This window comes from Oncorhynchus tshawytscha, linkage group LG03, assembly GCF_018296145.1.
Source record: "Oncorhynchus tshawytscha isolate Ot180627B linkage group LG03, Otsh_v2.0, whole genome shotgun sequence".
Lineage (NCBI taxonomy): Eukaryota > Metazoa > Chordata > Actinopteri > Salmoniformes > Salmonidae > Oncorhynchus > Oncorhynchus tshawytscha.
The window spans coordinates 48502917-48523413 of record NC_056431.1 but is presented as its reverse complement, the minus strand read 5'-3'; the positions used below and the strand labels follow the sequence as shown (position 1 = coordinate 48523413).

General features: G+C 40.7%; 1 protein-coding gene across 2 annotated transcripts in view; it reads right to left on the bottom strand.

The window, feature by feature from the left end:
* LOC112246703 (transmembrane protein 163-like) overlaps positions 1-15396 on the bottom strand; it is an 82452-nt gene extending 67056 nt beyond the window's left edge. Inside the window, exon 1 of one of the 2 annotated variants that reach the window (XM_024415192.2) lies at positions 14928-15396. In XM_024415192.2, the coding sequence (XP_024270960.1) occupies positions 14928-15114 (187 nt within the window). In that variant the 5' untranslated portion in view covers positions 15115-15396. The remainder of the gene's footprint in view (positions 1-14927) is intronic. The other variant, XM_024415193.2, reaches the window with a different exon arrangement.
* Positions 15397-20497: the final 5101 nt, after the last annotated feature.

Here is a 20497-nt window from a genome sequence, read left to right as displayed (position 1 = left end):
TTTACGCCGCTGCTACACTCTGTTTATTATCCATGCATAGTCACCTTAACTGTACCTAACTGTACATATTACCTCAATTACCTCGACTAACACATTGCCTCTGCACCTTGAGGCGGTACCGGTATCCCCTGTATATAGCCTCGCTATTGATATTTTACTGCTACTCTTGAATTATTTGTTACTTTTATTAATTTAATTTGTATCTATTTTTTAGCTAACACTTATTTTTCTTCAAACTGCATTGTTAGCTAAGGGCTTGTAAGTAACCATTTCACTGTAAGGTGTTGTATTCGGTGCATGTGACAAATATGATTTGACTTGATTTGATTTGAATGTCATCAGGACCCAACAGATCTTATCACTTGTTGAGCACTGACCTGCAATCAGCTGTGTGTGTGTGTGTGTGTGTGTGTGTGTGTTTAGTGAGTGAGAGAGAGAGCAGCAGGGAAGGATGCAGCCTCGTTCAACTCACATGATCCACATCTAGGATCAGCAGTGGAAGCATGTGCCCAACAAACCCCTCTGTAGACACATGCACGCACAAACACACACACACACACACACACACACACACACACACACACACTACATTTGCCGTCATGATGATAAACAGCATACATTGGATGATTCACACTTTCCCTTTCCCAGAACTACGGAGGGTAAAGATCACTGTAGTGGCTAGTGTTTAATTCATCCCAGAGAAATACATAGATTTCCCATCCATGTTGGTTTTGTGGATTAAATAGATTCAGAATGTTCAACATACTCATATTGGCAGTAATTCCATTTTTTCCCCTCTAATGAATAGGTCATTAGATTCCCATGACACTCTAGGCTATGATTATAATCTTTCATAGAATGTTAATAAATTATATGAATAAAACCCATGGAACCCTCCCTTTCAAATGGTAGATCCAACATAATGTCAATTCACTCTGACATTCCACTCCTCCCCACAGTCTCCCATATTGCCAGCTGTCAATTAAAAACACTCATAAATTATTCAACGCACTGAATTGATTGGTTGGGGTGATTCCAAGTAACATATGATGGGGGTCTGAAGACTGAAACCTCAGTTTCAATCTATGAGGAGCAGAAAGGCACAGTTGTAGACACACAGACACAGATATGTTACATCTAACATGTACACTACCATTCAAAAGTTTGGGGTCACTTGGAAATGTCCATGTTTTTGAAAGAAAAGCACAATTTGTGTGCATTAAAATAACATCAAATTGATCCGAAATACAGTGTAGACATTGTTAATGTTGTAGATGACTATTGTAGCTGGAAACAGCATATTTTTTATGGAATATCTATATAGGCGTACAGCGGCCCATTATCAGCAACCATCACTCCTTTGTTCCAATGGCATGTTATGTTAGCTAATCCAAGAAATCATTTTAAAAGGCTAACTGATCATTAGAAAACCCTTTTGCAATTATGTTAGCACAGCTGAAAACTGTTGTACTGATTAAAGAAACAATAAAACTGGCCTTCTTTAGACTAGTTGAGTATCTGGAGCATCAACATTTGTGGGTTCGATTACAGGCTCAAAATGGTCAGAAACAAAGACCTTTCTTCTGAAACTCTTCAGTCTATTCTTGTTCTGGGAAATTAAGGCTATTCCATGAGAGAAATTGCCAAGAAACTGAAGATCTCGTGCAACGCTGTGTCCTACTCCCTTCACAGAACAGAGCAAACTGGCTCTAACCAGAATAGAAAGAGTGGGAGGCCCTGGTGCACAACTGAGCAAGAGGACAAGTACATTAGAGTGTCTAGTTTGAGAAACAGATGCCTCACAAGTCCTCAACTGGCAGCTTCGTTAAATAATACCCGCAAAACACCAGTCTCAATGTCAACAGTGAAGAGGTGACTCTGGGATGCTGGACTTGTACTGTAGCACTAAGATCATCTTTCATCTATTTAGTTTAAATGGAATTTAGAGTATTTTAGAGCTACAATGCTTTTGGGAAACCCAGCCCTGGCCAGCCAGAGCTTCAGCACCGACAGTACTTCTATCTCTACATGGAGTCTCTTTAGGACTTCTTCAAATACTGGTTTCGATGTATCACTATGGGGTTCGCTAAGGACCACCTACTCTTAGAAGTACCTATCAAAATCATCTGTTGGAGACAGACAGGTAGAGCGGTAAATGTTTCACTTCCTTGTCGTGGCTGAATCAGAATTAGTTAGGTAACAAAGATAAATAAGATGTTTTATCTTATTTTTGTCATTAGAATGTCTTCTTTTCGATAATACTGTTGGCAGTTGCATTTTCCTCTCTCTTCTCCAGGGAAAAGTCACTTGGGGCCCAGAGAGGGGAGAGGTCAGGATTGTCTTCATATGTGAGGGTATCTGTTAAACCATGTGAAGGGCTCCACAGTGTCTGTACACCAGTCACTCCCTACTTTTCCCATTGGGGGGAGGAGTATGGCAGTGTCTGGAACCATTGTATGTCCCTTCTGAGGTTGCCCTTATCTTGACCTAGTATATGACCTAAGAGGCTCACTGTCTTTTCTGATCTTGTCCAGGAGGGGGTGAATTTGAGATGGGAGTATCTAGAATTGACAATTGATATATGCCATTGGATGAGGTAATGTTTTGGTCCTAAGTGGTACCAAGAAGGGAGGGGGTGAATTTGAGATGGGAGTATCTAGAATTTACAATTGATATATGCCATTGGATGAGGTAATGTTTTGGTCCTAAGTGGTACCAAGAAGGAGATAAGAATCTCGTCTAAAGAACTGAACAATAATTTAAAGCTAATGCTGTCTGGCTAGGAGATACTCCTCTCTCTCAATTAATAGTCTTCCTTTGTAATGTTCCTAAGATCTGTTATTCGTCATGTGAGTTGAGAGGGGTGTGTCTTGGCTATAAATGATACTAAGAATTGTTTTGTAAGCACTCTCAGAGAATTCATTTATAGACACTGAATTGATCTGAGAGTCACAGGGCTATGGTGAAGCTCATATATAATTAAAGATGGACTTTATAATATAACTCTGACTTGTGTGTGGTTTGCTCTCTCAATGTTTAGTAATACAGGAAATTACCACGACATCCTTAAAGAGTGCCTGTCCCTAAAAAGCAACTTCTCATTTTGAAAATGGTCTATGTGTCACGCCCTGACCTTAGATATCCTTTTTATTCTCTATTTTGGTTAGGTCAAGGTGTGACTAGGGTGGGTAGTCTAGTTTTTAATTTCTATGTTGGCCTGGTATGATTCCCAATCAGAGGCAGCTGTCTATCGTTGTCTCTTATTGGGGATCATATTTAGGCAGCCTTTTCCCACTGGGTTTTTGTGGGATCTTGTCTATGTATAGTTGCCTGCGAGCACCTTGGTCCATTAATTCAACCAACGCTCGTGACACTATGCAGCATCGATATGAGCCAAAAACATTAATCTAGTTTCAAAATGTTGCACAATATTAAACACATTGCTTCGTTTTACAACAGGAGTATAGCCTACTGGCATGAAATTGAAAGCGTCCTCCATTCGCTATTTTTGTGCAATCGCTATTTAGCGTATGTAAAGACAAGATTAAATTAAGAATAGTCTGATGGTAGACAATATTAGCCTACCACTTGTGAATGATGCCCAGCGTGTGCAGTACAGCAAGAAACAGAGCATTACTTTTTCTTTAGGCTTTTTCAAATCTCAGTCGCACAACTCATGTAGCCTAGACCATAGGCCTATATGTTTTGATAAGGTTTGTATCACAACTGACGTTGCCAAATAACTTCTTATAATTAAGCACGTTAATCTGCTTTACAACCGATGTAGAGCTGAACTCAGTCAGGTGAACGGTGTTTCCTCTGACACATTGGTGCGGCTGACTTCCAGGTTAAACGGGCGGGTGTTAAGAAGCGTGGTATGGCAGGTCATGTTTCAGAGGACGCATGACTCGACCTTTGCCTCCCAAGACGGTTGGGGAGTTGCAGAAACGAAACAAGATCGAAAAAGGGGGTAAAAAAAACAATGCGAGTGGTTGTATTCATTTGGGATCTATCGCAGAGTTTGAAATATATATTTATTTCACAGAAGGACAAGTTCACCAAGATAATACATCAACTTTGGGGGATAGTAGATTGGAATACAGACTGGAATATGTTCCGGGATTCCTCCGATGGCATTGAAGAGTACACCACATCAGTTGCTTTATCAATAAGTGCATTGAGGACCTCGTCCCGACAGTGACTGTACGTACATACCCCAACCAGAAGCCATGGATTACAGGCAACATTCGCACTGCCGCTTTCAAGGAGCAGGACTCTAGCCCAGAAGCTTATAAGAAATCCCGCTATGACCTCCGACGAACCATCAAACAGGCAAAGCGTCAATACAGGACTAAGATTGTATCGTACTACACTGGCTCCGATTCTCGTCAGATGTGGCAGGGCTTGCAAACCATTACAGACTACAAAGGGAAGCACAGCCGAGAGCTGCCCAGTGACACGAGTCTACCAGACAAGCTGAATAACTTCTATGCTCGCTTCGAGGCAAATAACACTGAAAAATGCATGAGAGCATCAGCTGTTCCAGACGACTGTGTGATCATGCTCTAAGCAGCCGATGTGAGTAAGACCTTTAAACAGGTTAACATTCACAAGGACGCAGAGCCCGACGGATTACCAGGTGCTGACCAACTGACAAGTGTCTTCACTGACATTTTCAACCTCTCCCTGTCCGAGTCTGTAATACCAACATGTTTTAAGCAGACCACCATAGTCTAAGAACACTAAGGTAACCTCATGGCTGTAGCCATGAAGTGCTTTGAAAGGCTGGTCATGGCTCACATCAACACCATTATCCCGAAAACCCTAGACCCACTCTAATTTGCATACCGCCCTAACAGATCCACAGATGATGCAATCTCTATTGCACTCCACACTGCCCTTTCCCACCTGGACAAAAGGAACACCTATGTAAGAATGCTATTCATTGGATACAGTGCAGCATTTAACACCACAGTGCCCTCAAAGCTCATCAATAATCTAAGGACCCTGGGACTAAACACCTCACTCTGCAACTGGATCCTGGACATCCTGACGAGCCGTCCCCAGGTGGTAAGGGTAGGTAACAACACATCCGCCACGCTGATCCTCAACACAGGGGCCCCTCAGGGGTGTATGCTCAGTCCCTTCCTGTCCTCCCTGTTCACTCAAGACTGCACAACCAGGCACGACTACAACACCATCATTAAGTTTGCCGATGACACAACAGTGGTAGGCTGCTACCACACGACAAGTGGTACCAGAGCGCCAAGTCTAGGTCTAAGAGGCTTTTAAATAGCTTCTACCCCCAAGCCATAAGACTCCTGAACATCTAATCAAATGGCTACCCAGACTATTTGCATTGCCCCCACCCCCCCTCCACCCTCGTTTACACTGCTGCTACTCTCTGTTGTTATCATCTATGCATAGTCACTTTAATAACTCTACCTACGTGTACATATTACCTCAATTACCTCGACTAACCGGTGCCCCCGCACATTGACTCTGTACCGGTACACCCCTGTATATAGTGTCGCTATTGTTATTTCACTGCTGTTCTTTAATTACTTGTTACCTTTATTTCTTATTCATATTTTTTTTTTAACTGCATTGTTGGTTAGAGGCTCGTAAGTAAGCATTTCACTGTAACATCTACACCTGTTGTATTTGGTGCATGTGACTAATAAAGTTTGATTTAATTTGAAAGCGGCAGTTAGAAAATGTGTCATTGGCTTTGATATTCTGATTTGTTAGAGACAATCCAATCGCTGATGACTTTGTTTTGTACAACACCACCCGTGCCCCTCGTCACCATAAATGACTTCAATAGTGCCAGTCTCAGACTAAAGTATTTAGCAAGCAATAGAGCAGTGGAAGAGTTTAGTATAAGTCGTCAGGCTAGGACACTTTAGCCTTCGGGGATAGCCGATGAGAGAAAAAAGGGAGAGAGTAGGAAAAGAGACATGCCCAAGTCTCTTGGAAAAGAGTGCCAGCCCCTTATGCACGCTCTGTTTTACAGTTGTTACATTTTTTGTGGAGAAGTGGTGTGACTATACAGATTGTTCCTTCCTACACTCTGTTTTCCATGGTCCTATACTCCCTGTGGGATCTTTTGGATGGAGAGAAGGTTCATCTTTCTCTGCCTGCCAAGGCTTCGACAGTTATAGTTCATCCATAACTGTTGTGTCGTCTCTAAGGGGGGCATGTTGCTTACGCCCAGTCGATAAGCTTTTAGCTCGTCCTGGGACATGTCTATTGTACTTAAGCTTGGAGATATAATATTCCTCCAACTTTTGCTTTACTACTGCCCTAAGCATATGTCTGGACTGTGCTCTGCCAGCCACTGTTCGCGCCTGCAGTCTGCCCAGAGGTTTTTCAAGTTAATGTACCTAACCCCATCTTTGGCTCAGGTCAATTGTTTTCTTCTCCCATTGTTGCACCTTAGGAGACTATGGCTTTTCACCTGTCGCCTTCCCTGGAAAGGTGTCCCTGTCGTTGTCCAGTACGTGCGGTTCGCATCTACTTGGATTGTAAGATAGCTTGGGCAAGGGTGGCATGCTCTTCTCTCATTGGGCAACCACCCTCAGAAGAGGGTGGGCCCTTCTCTTTTGGGACAATATTCTGATGAGTTTACCTATTTGGAACTGTTTTTGGAACATATCTCAGTTGGTATTTGGTATTTTATTAGGATCCCGATTAGCTGTTGCAAAAGCAGCAGCTACTCTTCCTGGGGTCCACACAAAACATGAAACATAATACAGAATTACATAATACAGAACATCAATTGGTAAGGACAGAACAACTCACAAACTATCTAGGTCAAATAGGGGAGAGGCGTTGTGTCGTGAGGTGTTGCTTTTTCTGTTTTTTTTCAAACCAGGTTTGCTGTTTATTTGAGCAATATGAGAAGTTCCATGCAATAAGGGCTCTATATAATACTGTACGCTTTATTGAATTTGTTCTGGATGTGGGGACTGTGAAAAGACCCCTGGTGGCATGTCAGGTGGGGTAAGTGTGTGTGTCAGAGCTGTGTGTAAGTTGACAATGCAAACAATTAGGGATTTTCAACACATTCATGTTTCTTATAAAAAGAAGAAGTGATTAAGTCAGTCTCTACTCAACTCTTAGCCAAGAAAGACTCCATAGACATCCATAGTATTTATATCAGCTCTCTGATTACAATTAAGAGCAAAATGTACCGCTCTGTTCTGGGCCAGCTTAACTAGGTCTTTCCTTGCAGCACTGGACCACACGACTGAACAATAATCAAGATTAGACAAAACTAGAGCCTGCAGAACTTGCTTTTTGAAGTGTGGTGTCAAAAAAGCAGAGTATCTCTTTATTACGGCTACACCTCTCCCCATATTACAACCATTGAATCTATATGTTTTGACCTAGACAGTTTACAATCTAAGGTAACGCAAGTAATTTAGTCTCCTTAACTTGTTAAACAGCCACACCATTCATTAAAAAATACAGCTGAGGTCTAGCACTTAAGGAATGAATTGTACCAAATAAAAATGCTCTTAGTTTTAGAGATGTTCAGGACCAGTTTATTACTGTCCACCCATTCCAAAACAAACTGCAACTCTTTGTTAAGGGTTTCAGTGTCTTCATTAGCTGTGGTTGCTGATGAGTATATGGTTGAATCATCAGCATACATTGACACACATGCTTTGTTTAATGCCAGTGGCAGGTCATTGGTAAAAATAGAAGAGAGTAGAGGGCCTAGACAGCTGTCCTGCGGTACACCACACTTTACATATTTGACATCAGAGGAGCTTCCATTAAAGAAAACCCTTAGAGTTCTATTAGATAGATATCTCTGAATCCACATTATGGCAGAGGTTGAAAAGCCATAGCACATAAGTTTTTTCAACAACAGGTTATGGTCAATAATATCAAAGACTGCAGTGAAATCTAACAGTACAGTTCCCACAATCTTCTTATTAGCGATTTCTTTCAACCAATCATCAGTCATTTGTGTCAGTGCAGTACATGTTGAGTGCCCTTCTCTATAAGCATGCTGAAAGTCTGTTGTTAATTTGTTTTTAGGGAAATACAATGCTATTTGGTCAAAGTTTGCTAAGAGCTGGCAGCAATTTTAAGGGTCTGCTGTTAGAATCATTAAAGGACGCTTTACCACTTTTGGGTAGCGGAATTACTTTGGCTTCCCTCCAGGACTGAGGACAAAGACTTTCCTCTAGGCTCAGATTAAAGATATGACAGATAGGAGTGGCTATATAGTCAGCTACCATCCTCAGTAGCTTACCATCTAAGTTGTAAATGACAGGAGGTTTGTCATTATTGATTGATAACAATCATTTTTCCACCTCTCCCACACTAACTTTACAAAATTCAAACTTGCAATGCTTTTCTTTCTTTATTCATTTTTTTATGCATGAATACAATTGCTCACTGTTCGTTGTTGGCATTTCCTGCCTAAATTTGCCCACATTGCCCAATTTTTAAATTTTTTATAATTGGCAACATCAAATGGTTTTGTGATGAATAAGCCATCTGATTCGATGAAAGATGGAATTGAATTTGTCTTTCTGCCCATAAATTCATTTAAAGTACTCAAAAAAAAATATTCTTTACATCATTGATCTTGGCTTCATAATAAAGTTTATTCTTCTTTTTGTTGAGTTTAGTCACATAATTTCTCAATTTGCAGTAAGTCAGCCAGTCAGATGTGCAGCCAGACTTATTAGCCTCTCCTTTTGCCCCATCTCTTCCAACCATACAGTTTTTCAATTCCTCATCAATCCATGGTGCTTTAACAGTTCTAACAGTCAGTTTCTTGACAGGTGCATGTTTATCAATAATTGGAAGAAGCAATTGCATAAATTGTGTAAAGTGCAGCATCTGGATGCTCCTCATTAATCACATCAGACCAACACATATTTTTAACATCATCCACCTAAGAGTAACAACAAAATCTTTTGTATGATCTCTTATACACTATTTTAGGCCAAGCTGTTGGAACTTTGGCTTTCCTGGATATAGCCACTATATTGTGATCATTGCATCCAATGGGTACGGATACAGCTTTAGAACAAAGTTCTACAGCATTAGTAAAAATGTGATCGATACATGTAGATGATCTTGTTCCTGTATAGTTTGTAAACACCCTGGTAGGTTGATTAATAACCCGAACAAAATTAAATGCACAGCTTGATGAAAACCAGTCAATATTCAGGTCCGCAAGAAAGTAGACCTCTCTGTTTACATCACATACACTATTAAGCATTTCACACATATTATTTAGATACTGACTGTTAGCACTTGGTGGCCTATAGCAATAACCTAAAAGAAAAGGCTTTAGATGTGCCAAGTGAACCTGCAACCACAACACTTCAATAACACTTGACATAAGATCTTCTCTAAGCATTACAGGGATATGGCTCTGAATATATACAGCAACACCTCCCCAAAAATAATTTCTGTCTCTTCTATAGATGTTATATCCTTGTATTGCTACTGATGTATCATCAAATTAATTATCTAAGTGAGTCTCGTAAATGGCTAATATATGAATGTTATCTGATGTTAACAAGTTATGGATTTCATGAACCTTATTTCTAAGGCTACATATATTAATATGGGCTATTTTTAGCACTTTCCTGTGTAGCTTATCAGAGATAGACATAAAACTGAAAAGAGCAAACAAAGCAAGAGATAAACATACACCTTCAGCTGTCCATTAATCAATTGGTGTGTGTGTGTGTGTGTGTGTGTGTGTGTGTGTGTGTGTGTGTGTGTGTGTGTGTGTGTGTGTGTGTGTGTGTGTGTGTGTGTGTGTGTGTGTGTGTGTGTGTGTGTGTGTGTGTGTGTGTGTGTGTGTGCTGCAGGGCTGAAGCTCCGAAACCATAGGCGTGGCTCTCTCACCCCTTCCAGGCTTCTGGGAGGGAGGGTGGATAATGAGCCTGTCATAACAGATGCAAGCAGTGTCTCCATGCATTCTGGCAGCTTTCATGGCTGGGATCAGTTCTTTCCTCTTCTGGTGCACAGCTTCAGGATAGTCCTCGTTGAGGAAGATATACGTTCCTCTCAAGTTCTTTGCTCTTTCCAGAACAGCTACCTTGTCCTTGAACCTCAGGAACTTGACCACTATCGGCCTGGGCCTATCACGGTGGTGGGTTTTCCAGTCCTGTGGGCGTGCTCCACCTCAATCTTCCTGTGGTCCATCTTCAATTTCTCAGAGATCATTTCCCTCACTTTGTCCTCAGAATCCATCCAGGTCTCATGTGGAGATTCTGCAATTCCGTCCACAACCATGTTGTTCCGCCTTGATTGTCCCTCGAGACAATCATTGCTATCATGGATTCATCCACAGAACTGATGTCCTTTATCAATGACTTACAGATTGCTGTCTTCTTGCCGTTCTCCTGTTCCAACTCATCGAGCTGACCCTGAGAAAACGCAAACTGTTCTTCAGGTCCTGGATCTCTCTGGTCAGGTTGTCCATTCTTTTAGGACTAGAATCCATGAGTATTTGGACAAAACACTTGAAGCTATTTTCTTGTTGAGACTGTATGCGCCTTGTATTGGGCTTCCCCTCACTTTGATATGAGGTTTTTCCTTAATGGGTTGTCTCTGCACCTTTTTGGGGCAGTACTCCCTTAGTTTCGGGACCTCTGAGGGTTGCTGATGTTGGGACTTCCCTGGCTTCGGGGAGTATGTTTTGCAATTCAGATGTTGGCCATATCCCCATAGTGATGCAGTGAAATTGGGGTGGCAGGTAGCCTAGCGTTTAGAGCATTGGGCAAGAAACACAAAGGTCGTTGGTTTGAATACATACGCAAACAAGGTGAAAAATCTGTCGATGTGCACTTGAGCAAGGAATTTAACATTAATTTGCTCCAGGGGTGGCGTACTACTATGGCTGACCCTGTAAAATAACACATTTTACTACACCTATCTGGTTTATGTGACTATATATATAAAAAATATTTTTTAAATTGTCAAGTATTTGAAAGAGAACTTAAGGTTACTTGCTTAACTCTTGTTCTCTAATAATATGAGTGAGATCTATCATCGCATTCCCCTGCTTGCAAGAGTGTGAGGAAGAGAAGCATGCTTGAGAAGAACCAGAGGACAGGTGAGTGGCTCCTTTTAAGGAAGTTAGGGTTTCACCTCCTTCACCACTTTACCTGTCTGTCTTCAACAGACGCTTTTGATAGGTACTTACAGTACTAGAGTAGGCGGTCCTTGGCGGGGGGAGGCGATAAATCAGCTATGAAATAAGCAGATAGAATTGAAGTCTATCAAGTAACATTACTTGCATAATTTCTAATCCCCTTTTTTAAAATATATACTGCATTGTTTTATTTATTATGCCGATACCCCCCTCTCCCCTGGTTGGAGGACTTAATGGAAAACATAAAAATGAAATGTAAGTTTATTTCCTAATTGCACTGGAATCCATGCACATCTGCCAATAAACCAATCACTCCAATCTTAATTCCAACCCTCAGATGTCCACAGACTAACCCATCTTTCCCAGTTCACTACCATTGTATTGTTTATTTTTGCAATACATCCCTCTATTTTACTGTGATGTTTTATGAGGGTCTTGAACCTCTCTATTTGTAAAATTTCTAATGAGATTGCCCTAAAAATAAATACTATAATTTTTGGGGCTTTATATTACCATCTCATTACAACGGCTCTGGTCATCATATGACCCAATTGGTAATGGATTTCCATTAAGCATAAATATTACAGCATAAAGCACAAAAAAATGTGTTCATAATTTGGCATGGAAAGGGCCACCATGTGTAGTCTCACACTATTACAAAGATGAATGCCAAGTAGGGGTGGGAGTTATGATAAGCATAATTGGGGCCTTGGTCATATCCTTGGTCATATCCATGTCACGTTGGTATAAAGAGATTCGGGAGACAGACGCAGGAATGCGTAATAGGGGTATTTATTGCACCCAAATTACGGCATGCCGTGTAAAGGCACGGGGACGAAGACCAAACAAACACCATACAAAAACACAGAGTTGAAACCCAAACAAAAGAGAGAGGAGTACCTCGAATAAATCACACACTCTCACAATGATTAACACACGGGACGAGACCCGTAATCATCTGTGCAATCCACAAGGGCAGCACACAGGTACTCGCCCGCACCAACGGACCTAGTAACAATAATCAACCCCACCATGGTGAACAAAGGGCACATATACACAAACGAGGGGCTATGCATTCTATGGAAAACAATGAATGATGAATAATTAAGCAATAAGGCCCGAGGTGGTGTGGTATATGGCCAATATAACACGGCCAAAGGTTGTTCTTATGCATGAAGCAACGAGGTTGTCTCGTTCACTCTATGTATGGTACTACAGAAATAGAAATTCAAAAGTGAAACATTGTTTCCGAGGCTGGACAGGGTTATATTAATCACCACTGTACCAAACTAAATACTAGGCTGGAAGCAAGGGGAAATAATGTGTGAGTTAGCATAAATACAAGATAAATACAAGAGATGATTCCAGTGGTATAGTGGTGTCTGGAGAAGTGGGTATACTGAAATTATTTTTATTTTTTTCATTCAAACATGTGAAGGAAAGGCGCCCTGTGTGAAAAATTCTATGAGAAACAGTGACATACACTCTGAATTCCCTGAAATGATAAATCCCATATTGGTCTTTCACAGTCAGGCCAACCCAAACTGTACTGTGCAAGTAGGCTACTAGTAATCCTACCATTGAAACAGATACTTGTAAAAATCCAAATCACAAGTTTCAGATTTTTGCACATTTTTTCAGGTTTTCACTCTCAAAGTTACACATTTTTTAAACAGAAACAAACAGAAAATGGAATGTTCTAAGTCAGTGTTTCCCAAATCTGGTCCTGGGGTACCTCCAACAGTACACTTTTTTTATTGTGACCCTGGACAAGCACACCTGATTCAACTTGTCAACTAATCATCAAGCCCTCAATGAGTTGTATGAGGTGTGGTTGTCCAGGGCTACAACAAAAATGTGTGCTGCTGGGGGTACACGAGGGCCAGGGTTGGGAAACACAGTTCTAAGTCCATAACCATGCCTAAACTACATCAGGAGACCACTTTTGAGGTCTTGGAAAAATCTAAGAAATGTATATTTTTAGTGTAGTTACCCTTAATTAAAGTGTAGAAGCACCTAGCATTGTTGTTTGATTAGCAGTGTTTCTGTACCACATGAGTTGGAGTTTGCAAAATAAATGGCTATTGGATTGATGTAAATAATCATGATATTATTCTGACAGGTATACTACGTTGTAGCTACTGTAGTTAACATTTAATATAGAAGGTTTTGGGAAAGCTTTTCCATCTACCAGAAGATGGTTAGGCCTACCATTAGCATCGCTAGAAAACATATAGGCTATTCCTTATTTGTTTGAAACTTGGACGTTTTACTTCATATTATGAGGCATGTTTTAGGCCTATCATACTTGAAAGTAGCGCATAGCCAAAATCCCACGATAGAAACGTGGAGGCAATTATTTGTATGACTTACTCATATGCTTTCTAATGTTCTATTGATTTTCTTTCAACTGTCTTTCATTGTCTAGCAGCCAAAGGCATTATCCTAGTCATATTAGCAACCCACGATAAATGTTGCATGTTTAAATCCCCCTCTCTTTAAATTTCTAACGGATATGTCTATCTGTCAATGAATCCGCTCGCATGTGCGGTGCACGTTATAGAACGTTGTTTTCCAGCAAATTGCATTTTGGAACATTTAAGCGAAGGCCTACCGCCGTCTGTACATTGTCGCGACTAAAAAGTGAAGAAATAATAGTTTATCAACATTTTAAGCTAAACATGCTGATCTTTTCCATCAGCCTTCTTAATTGAAACGGCGTATACCGCCACTACACTACTTTGGTACATATGAATGGGGATTTAAGAAGTGAGTATACGGAACACCCACGGGAAAAATAAGTGGGTATACCACTACACCACTGGATGATTCGGACAGCAACAATGAACACAGTAGTGATCATTTTCAGATGGAACTGTTAGCAGGCATAGGTGTGTCTGTGACTGCCAATACAGCACGGCTTGGAACGCTGCTTGTCCAATCAGCATCCAGGATCCAAACAAACAGTTTTATAAGTGTATATAACATAGGTATGTATAGAATTTATGTCAGTTATTGAGTTCAAATAAGCTATAGTAATCATGTATGACTATGTTGCATGTGACCATAAAGTAAAGATTAATGATGTACTCACCACCTTTCTGAGAACAATAGCATATTTTGTGGTTGTGAACACAATTCTTTCAAACAGGGACTTAAATGTGCTAACCTGTGTGTGTGTGTGTGTGTGAGTGAGTGAGTGAGTGAGTGAGTGAGTGAGTGAGTGAGTGAGTGAGTGAGTGACAAAACCTCTGAATATTGAGTAAATTTTCATAACCACTGCATCCCCAAAGACTCTCTACTTTCTTGCAGGACTGTTTTGTAAACTGTATCTTATTATCTCTGTTAATATATATATATATATATATATATATATGTATATATATATATATATGTTACAGACTGAGTTAGGGCTCAGAATGTACATTCATTTGTGTATTGTTTGATAACCTATACACATTCACATACGGGTTTATGTGAATCATCCAGAAAAAAATAGATGCCACACTCAATTAACACCTTGATAAATATAATGAATAGAAAAATGCTTGACTATTGTTTGTCTCTCAAAGAAATGTGTGACATATTGCCATGTATGTGATAGGCTATTATGCACGTTGTAAATGATTAGAAGAACACATTAACAATTTACCAAATTCATAATTTATATATTTTAAAAACCACTTTCTAGATGGTAGGCCTATAAGTAAAGTCCAGAAGTGCCAATCACATCGAAGTGGGGATTTACTTTTACAACAATAAAGTTTGTAATCCCTGCATTACTTACTACCTTGTCCCTCAACGCTGTCAGTGATTTTCATCTCTTGGTCCCGGTCCATACTGAAAGGATCGCCCTGACTCGGTCTTTTGGATAGGTTCGCCTCCGGAGCGCATCCGCCGTTTCTTACAGCTGAAGGATCCACGATTGTGGGATCCGGGACGGGGAAGGAATCTTGTGTCGTTGGGTCAGTCATGGTTTACTTATAGGTCAAAAATCCTCGGGAAAATAATCTCACAAAGGACTGCCAAGTGCAGCCATCTAGGGCGCGAATGCCGCCGGTGTTGACAAGCACGAAGTGAAGGCAGCGATGACTAGAAGAGAGATAAACGCAATATCCACACCACAGCATCTGCAGCAACAGACCCCAAACCCCTCCCTCTCAACTGACGTGAGCAGATTCCTAAATTAAGGGTTTGTTTCACTTGTGTAGGAGAGATCTGATTATCAGCACATGCATTTGCTAGACATAAGACTGTCATGTGATGCTCAATTGTCGATTTGAGACACAGCAACTTTTTCACCCCTCCCTCTAAATCCATGCACGCAACCATGCGCAAAATGCAAGAACCCGGCTCAATATACAGTATCACTGGGTTTGGATTCCATACACTATTTCTCTCATTTCTTCCTGGAAAATAATAGCCGTTAGTGTTATCGATAGGCTACCTGGGGTTTGTAAATATATTTTCTAGTTTGATATTAATTATTTTAATAGGTTACTTTTCAACGTTGCCTACAGTTGATCTGGTTTTACAAGTAATAGATTAAACTTCAGTAATGGATTGAATGGTATGAGTGAATGCAACTCAATCAATAGTGGGGGTTTTCAGCAATTTGAAAGCATGAGTCCACAAGGTGGCGCAAACTGCACATAGCAGAAAACAGAACGCCGGATGCACCTGTTGTTTTATTATAATAAACAGTTATAAACATAAAGTATGTGTGTATTATAGCTTAATCTATGGTTCACATTACCAACCAAAACATAGTTTTCAGTTTTGCAACGTACACAATATATAAAGTAGTATGTGGACTCCCCTTCAAATTAGTGGATTCGACTTTTTCAGCCACACTAGGCAATCTGTATAGACAAACATTGGCAGTAGAATGGCCTTACTGAAGAGCTCAGGGACTTTCAATGTGCCACTGTCTTAGGATGCCACCTTTCCAACAAGTCAGTTCGTCAAATTACTGCCCTGATAGAGCTGCCCCTGTCAACTGTAAGTGCTGTTATTTTGAAGTGGAAAAAACTAAGAGCAGCAATGGCTAAGCAGTTGTAACAGGGTTGGTTATGTTTCCACTTGCCTCTAAAGAAATGTGTATTTAATGTTCAAGCATTCTTATTGGTTAGTTAAACTCTGATGACAATAAGATGTGTTGTGATTGGCCCCGCTTGCAGATAGGGGGAGATCGTGAACGTCAGGTCTCCCCAGTATGAAAATGTGATGCAAGGGGTAGGTCACGTTCTGAATACTGTTTTGTATTTACTATGTGTACAAGTTTGCTGTACATTGCTGATTTATACACGTGTGGGTATATGGTACCTGTTAGGGATTGAGTTTTTTGGGGGGATGTGCTTTGGTATATGATTGCAGTATATAAGTGTGTTAGCTAGTATGCTGGTCACATAAGCCCACTGCTAACACAGTTGTTTTCATGCTACAGATTTTACCATCGACAGCCATCAACATCATCAAGCCCTGCACAACTAACATGCTGTTTCCTATTTAATAACAGTTATTTACACATGTTATATTTTGTATTGTATTTTGTTTAGCCCCGTATGAAAATGTGATGCAAGGGATTTTACCATCGACAGCCATCAACATCATCAAGCCCTGCACAACTAACATGCTGTTTCCTATTTAATAACAGTTATTTACACATGTTATATTTTGTATTGTATTTTGTTTAGCCCCCGTATGAAAATGTGATGCAAGGGATTTTACCATCGACAGCCATCAACATCATCAAGCCCTGCACAACTAACGTGCTGTTTCCTATTTAACAACAGCAGATAATAAGTAATGCTCAACTGGGACCACAGGGTGGGGTGATTTATTTGGATAAAACACAACGCAAGTAGAGTACGACTAACATCTGTTACATTTGTATGCATGTGTCTGTGCCGATGTTGCTTCAAAGTCCCAACTGTGCCATAAGGTGTCTTTTTTTTTCTTCCTGTTTTTAAATCAAATTTTACTGCTTGGATGAGTTACTTGATTCCATTTAGTCATGGCTCTGTCTATGTAGTACTGTGCGCATCCCATAGTCTGTTCTAGACTTGGGGGCTGTGTAGAGACCTCTGGTGGCATCAAATAAAATGTTATTGGTCACATACACATGGTAAGCAGATGTTATTGTGAGTGTAGCGAAATGCTTGTGCTTCTAGTTCTGACAGTGCAGCAATATCTAACAAGTAATATCTAACAAATACCTAATACACACATCTAAGTAAGGAATGGAATAAGAATATATAACTATATGGATGAGCAATATCAGAGCGGCATAGGCTAAGATGCAATAGATAGTATAGAATACAGTATATACATATGAGATGAGTAATGCAAGATATGTAAACATTTTTAAAGTGACTAGTGTTCCATTTATTAAAGTGGCCAGTGCTTACAAGTCTGTATGTAGGCAGCAGCCTCACTGGAAGTCTGGTAAGCACAGACCACAGTAAGGATGGCCACGTTTGCTCAATGTGTTCCACCTACCTACTCAAAGATGTGTGGAGATTGTGGAACAAATAATGTATATTCTAAAGGGAAAGGATTTGATCACATGATAGGTTGTTTTTTCTGTTTTTCTTCCATGTGAATACCAGGCTGCTGTGGTGTGGGCCTATGGGTGTCTGTCTATCAACTTCCAGCAACACCTGATATGCAAGACAAGCTTCTAAAAATCACATCAGGTGGTACGACAGACATATATTTATGTTAACGTTGTGCCACTTGATTATGTTATTTTTTATTGATTAGTCTCAATTATAACCCATATGTTGCCTTCTTTTTTAGCACTATTAAAGATCTATTCCATTGGAATTCCTAAAATCACTGTGGTAAGTGCAATTCCAGTCAGTCAGTAAACGGTGACAAACAAACAAGGGGATCATCCTAATAGTCTTATTGGCTATGCTCTCTTGTCCTTCTTTTAATCGGGATAGAGTGTAGCCTGTTAAATATGTACATGTAATCCACACTAATAACTGGACCAGTAAAAGCATGTAAGAAAACATCCAGTGTAGATGGAGTCATTCTACTGTGTGTGTATATGTATATATATATATATATATATATATATATACGTGTATATAAACTCAGTTGAAGTCAGAAGTTTACATACACCTTAGCCAAACGCATTTAAACTCAGATTTTCACAATTCCTGACATTGAATCCCAGTAAAAAAGGTCAGTTAGGCACACCACTTTATTTTAAGAATGTGAAATGTCAGAATAATAGTAGAGAGAATTATTTATTTCAGCTTTTATTTCTTTCATCACATTCCCAGTGGGTCAGAAGTTTACATACACTGAATTAGTATTTGGTAGCATTGCCTTTAAATTGTTTAACTTGGGTCAAACGTTTCAGGTAGCCTTCCACAAGTTTCCCACAATAAGTTGGGTGAATTTTGGCCCATTCCTCCTGACAGAGATGGTGTAACTGAGTCAGGTTTCTAGGCCTCCTTGCTCGCACATGCTTTTTTAGTTCTGCCCACAAATTGTCTATAGATGAGGTCAGGGCTTCGTGATGGTCACTCCAATACCTTGACTTTGTTGTCCTTAAGCCATTGTCCATTTGGAAGACCCATTTGCGACCAAGCTTTAACTTCCCGACTGATGTCTTGATGTTGCTTCAATATATCCACATAATTTTATTCCCTCATGATGCCATCTATTTTGTGAAGTGCACCAGTCCCTCCTACAGCAAAGCACCCTCACAACAGGATGCTGCTAGCCCTGTGCTTAATGGTTGGGATGGTGTTCTTCGACTTGCAAGCCTCGCCCTTTTTCCTCCAAACATAACAATGGTCATTATGGCCAAACAGTTCTAGGAAGCTGATTCTTCATATGGGATGATTTCACTGAACAACAAAAGGGAATATTGAATGATCCCCAATGATCCATCGCATCTCCAAAAAACATTTCAACATACAGTACATCTGTAAAATGATAACCAAAGCTTCAGTTTCTAGACTGTCTTCCTCTCGGGCTTCCATGTCTTCTCCCTGGACCTCCTCAATGTCCAAGGACCAGTTGCGCTTTGAGGCGGCTGATGTTGGTGGGATTTGGAGGAGGATGGAGGCAATAGGGGAAAGAGGCTCAGATCCATAAAGTCCCTCCCAGCAGGTGGCTGCTGAGATATGTTGGCACAACTGCCATATTGCATCACCATCCCAAAGCCCTTGTACTTCGCCAGACTGCAAAGAGCCTTTCCCTCATCCAGGCCAAGGTGGCAAGACATGGTAGTGATGACACCATAGGCCTTGTTGATCTCTGCACCAGACAGGATGCTCTTGCCAGCATACTTGGGGACCAACATGTACGCTGTGGTGTGTATGGACTTCAGGCAGAAGTCTTCATGCTTTTTGATGTATTTCAGAACTGTAGTTTCCACTGCTTGGAGCAACTGTGAAGTTGGGAGGGCAGTACCGGTTTCTTCTCTTACATGTTCAAGCAGAGTTTGAACATCAGACAGGATGGCATTGTCTCCCTCAATCCATGCAACGGCTACTGCTATAGGTTTCAGGCTGCTGGAAAATACATAATCCTAGAGGATCCTCTTGATAGGGCTGTCCATATCGGCAGACTGTGATATGGCCATATCTTGGAGAGACTCCTTCCTCACCCCAACGGGTTTTGCTGGGCAGCTTCAATGTGGTGCTCTTATTCTTCTCACTTTGCTTGGTGAGGTAGATTGCTGCTATAGCTTGATGACCCTTCACATACCTAACCATTTCCATTGCTCTCTTGTAGAGTGTATCCATTGTTTTCAGTGCCATGATGTCCTTGAGGAGCAGATTCAATTGCATGAGCAACACGGCCAATGGGTGTGATGTGAGGGTAGGACTCCTCCACTTTAGACCAAGCAGCCTTCGTGTTCACAGCATTGTCTGACACCAGTGCAAATACCTTCTGTGGTCCAAGGTCATTGATGACAGCCTTCAGCTCATCTCCAATGTAGAGACCGGCGTGTCTGTTGTCCCTTGTGTCTGTGCTCTTGTAGATTACCGGTTGAAGGGTGGAGATGTAGTTAATTATTCCTTGCCCACGAACATTCGACCACCCATCAGAGATGAGCAGTCTGCTTTCTCTATGATTTGCTTGACCTTCATTTGAACTCTGCATCCAGCAAATGAGTAGATAAAGCATGTCTGGTTGGAGAGGTGTATGCTGGGCGAAGAACATTCAGAAATCTCTTCCAATACTACACATTGCCTGTGAGCATCAGAGGTCAACCAGTTGCATACACAGCTCGAGCAAGACGTTCATCAGCATTTCTCTGACTATGTTCCTCCATTGAGTCAAAAAACCTTCTGATTCCAGGAGGACTATGAGCTGTTGCTATCGATA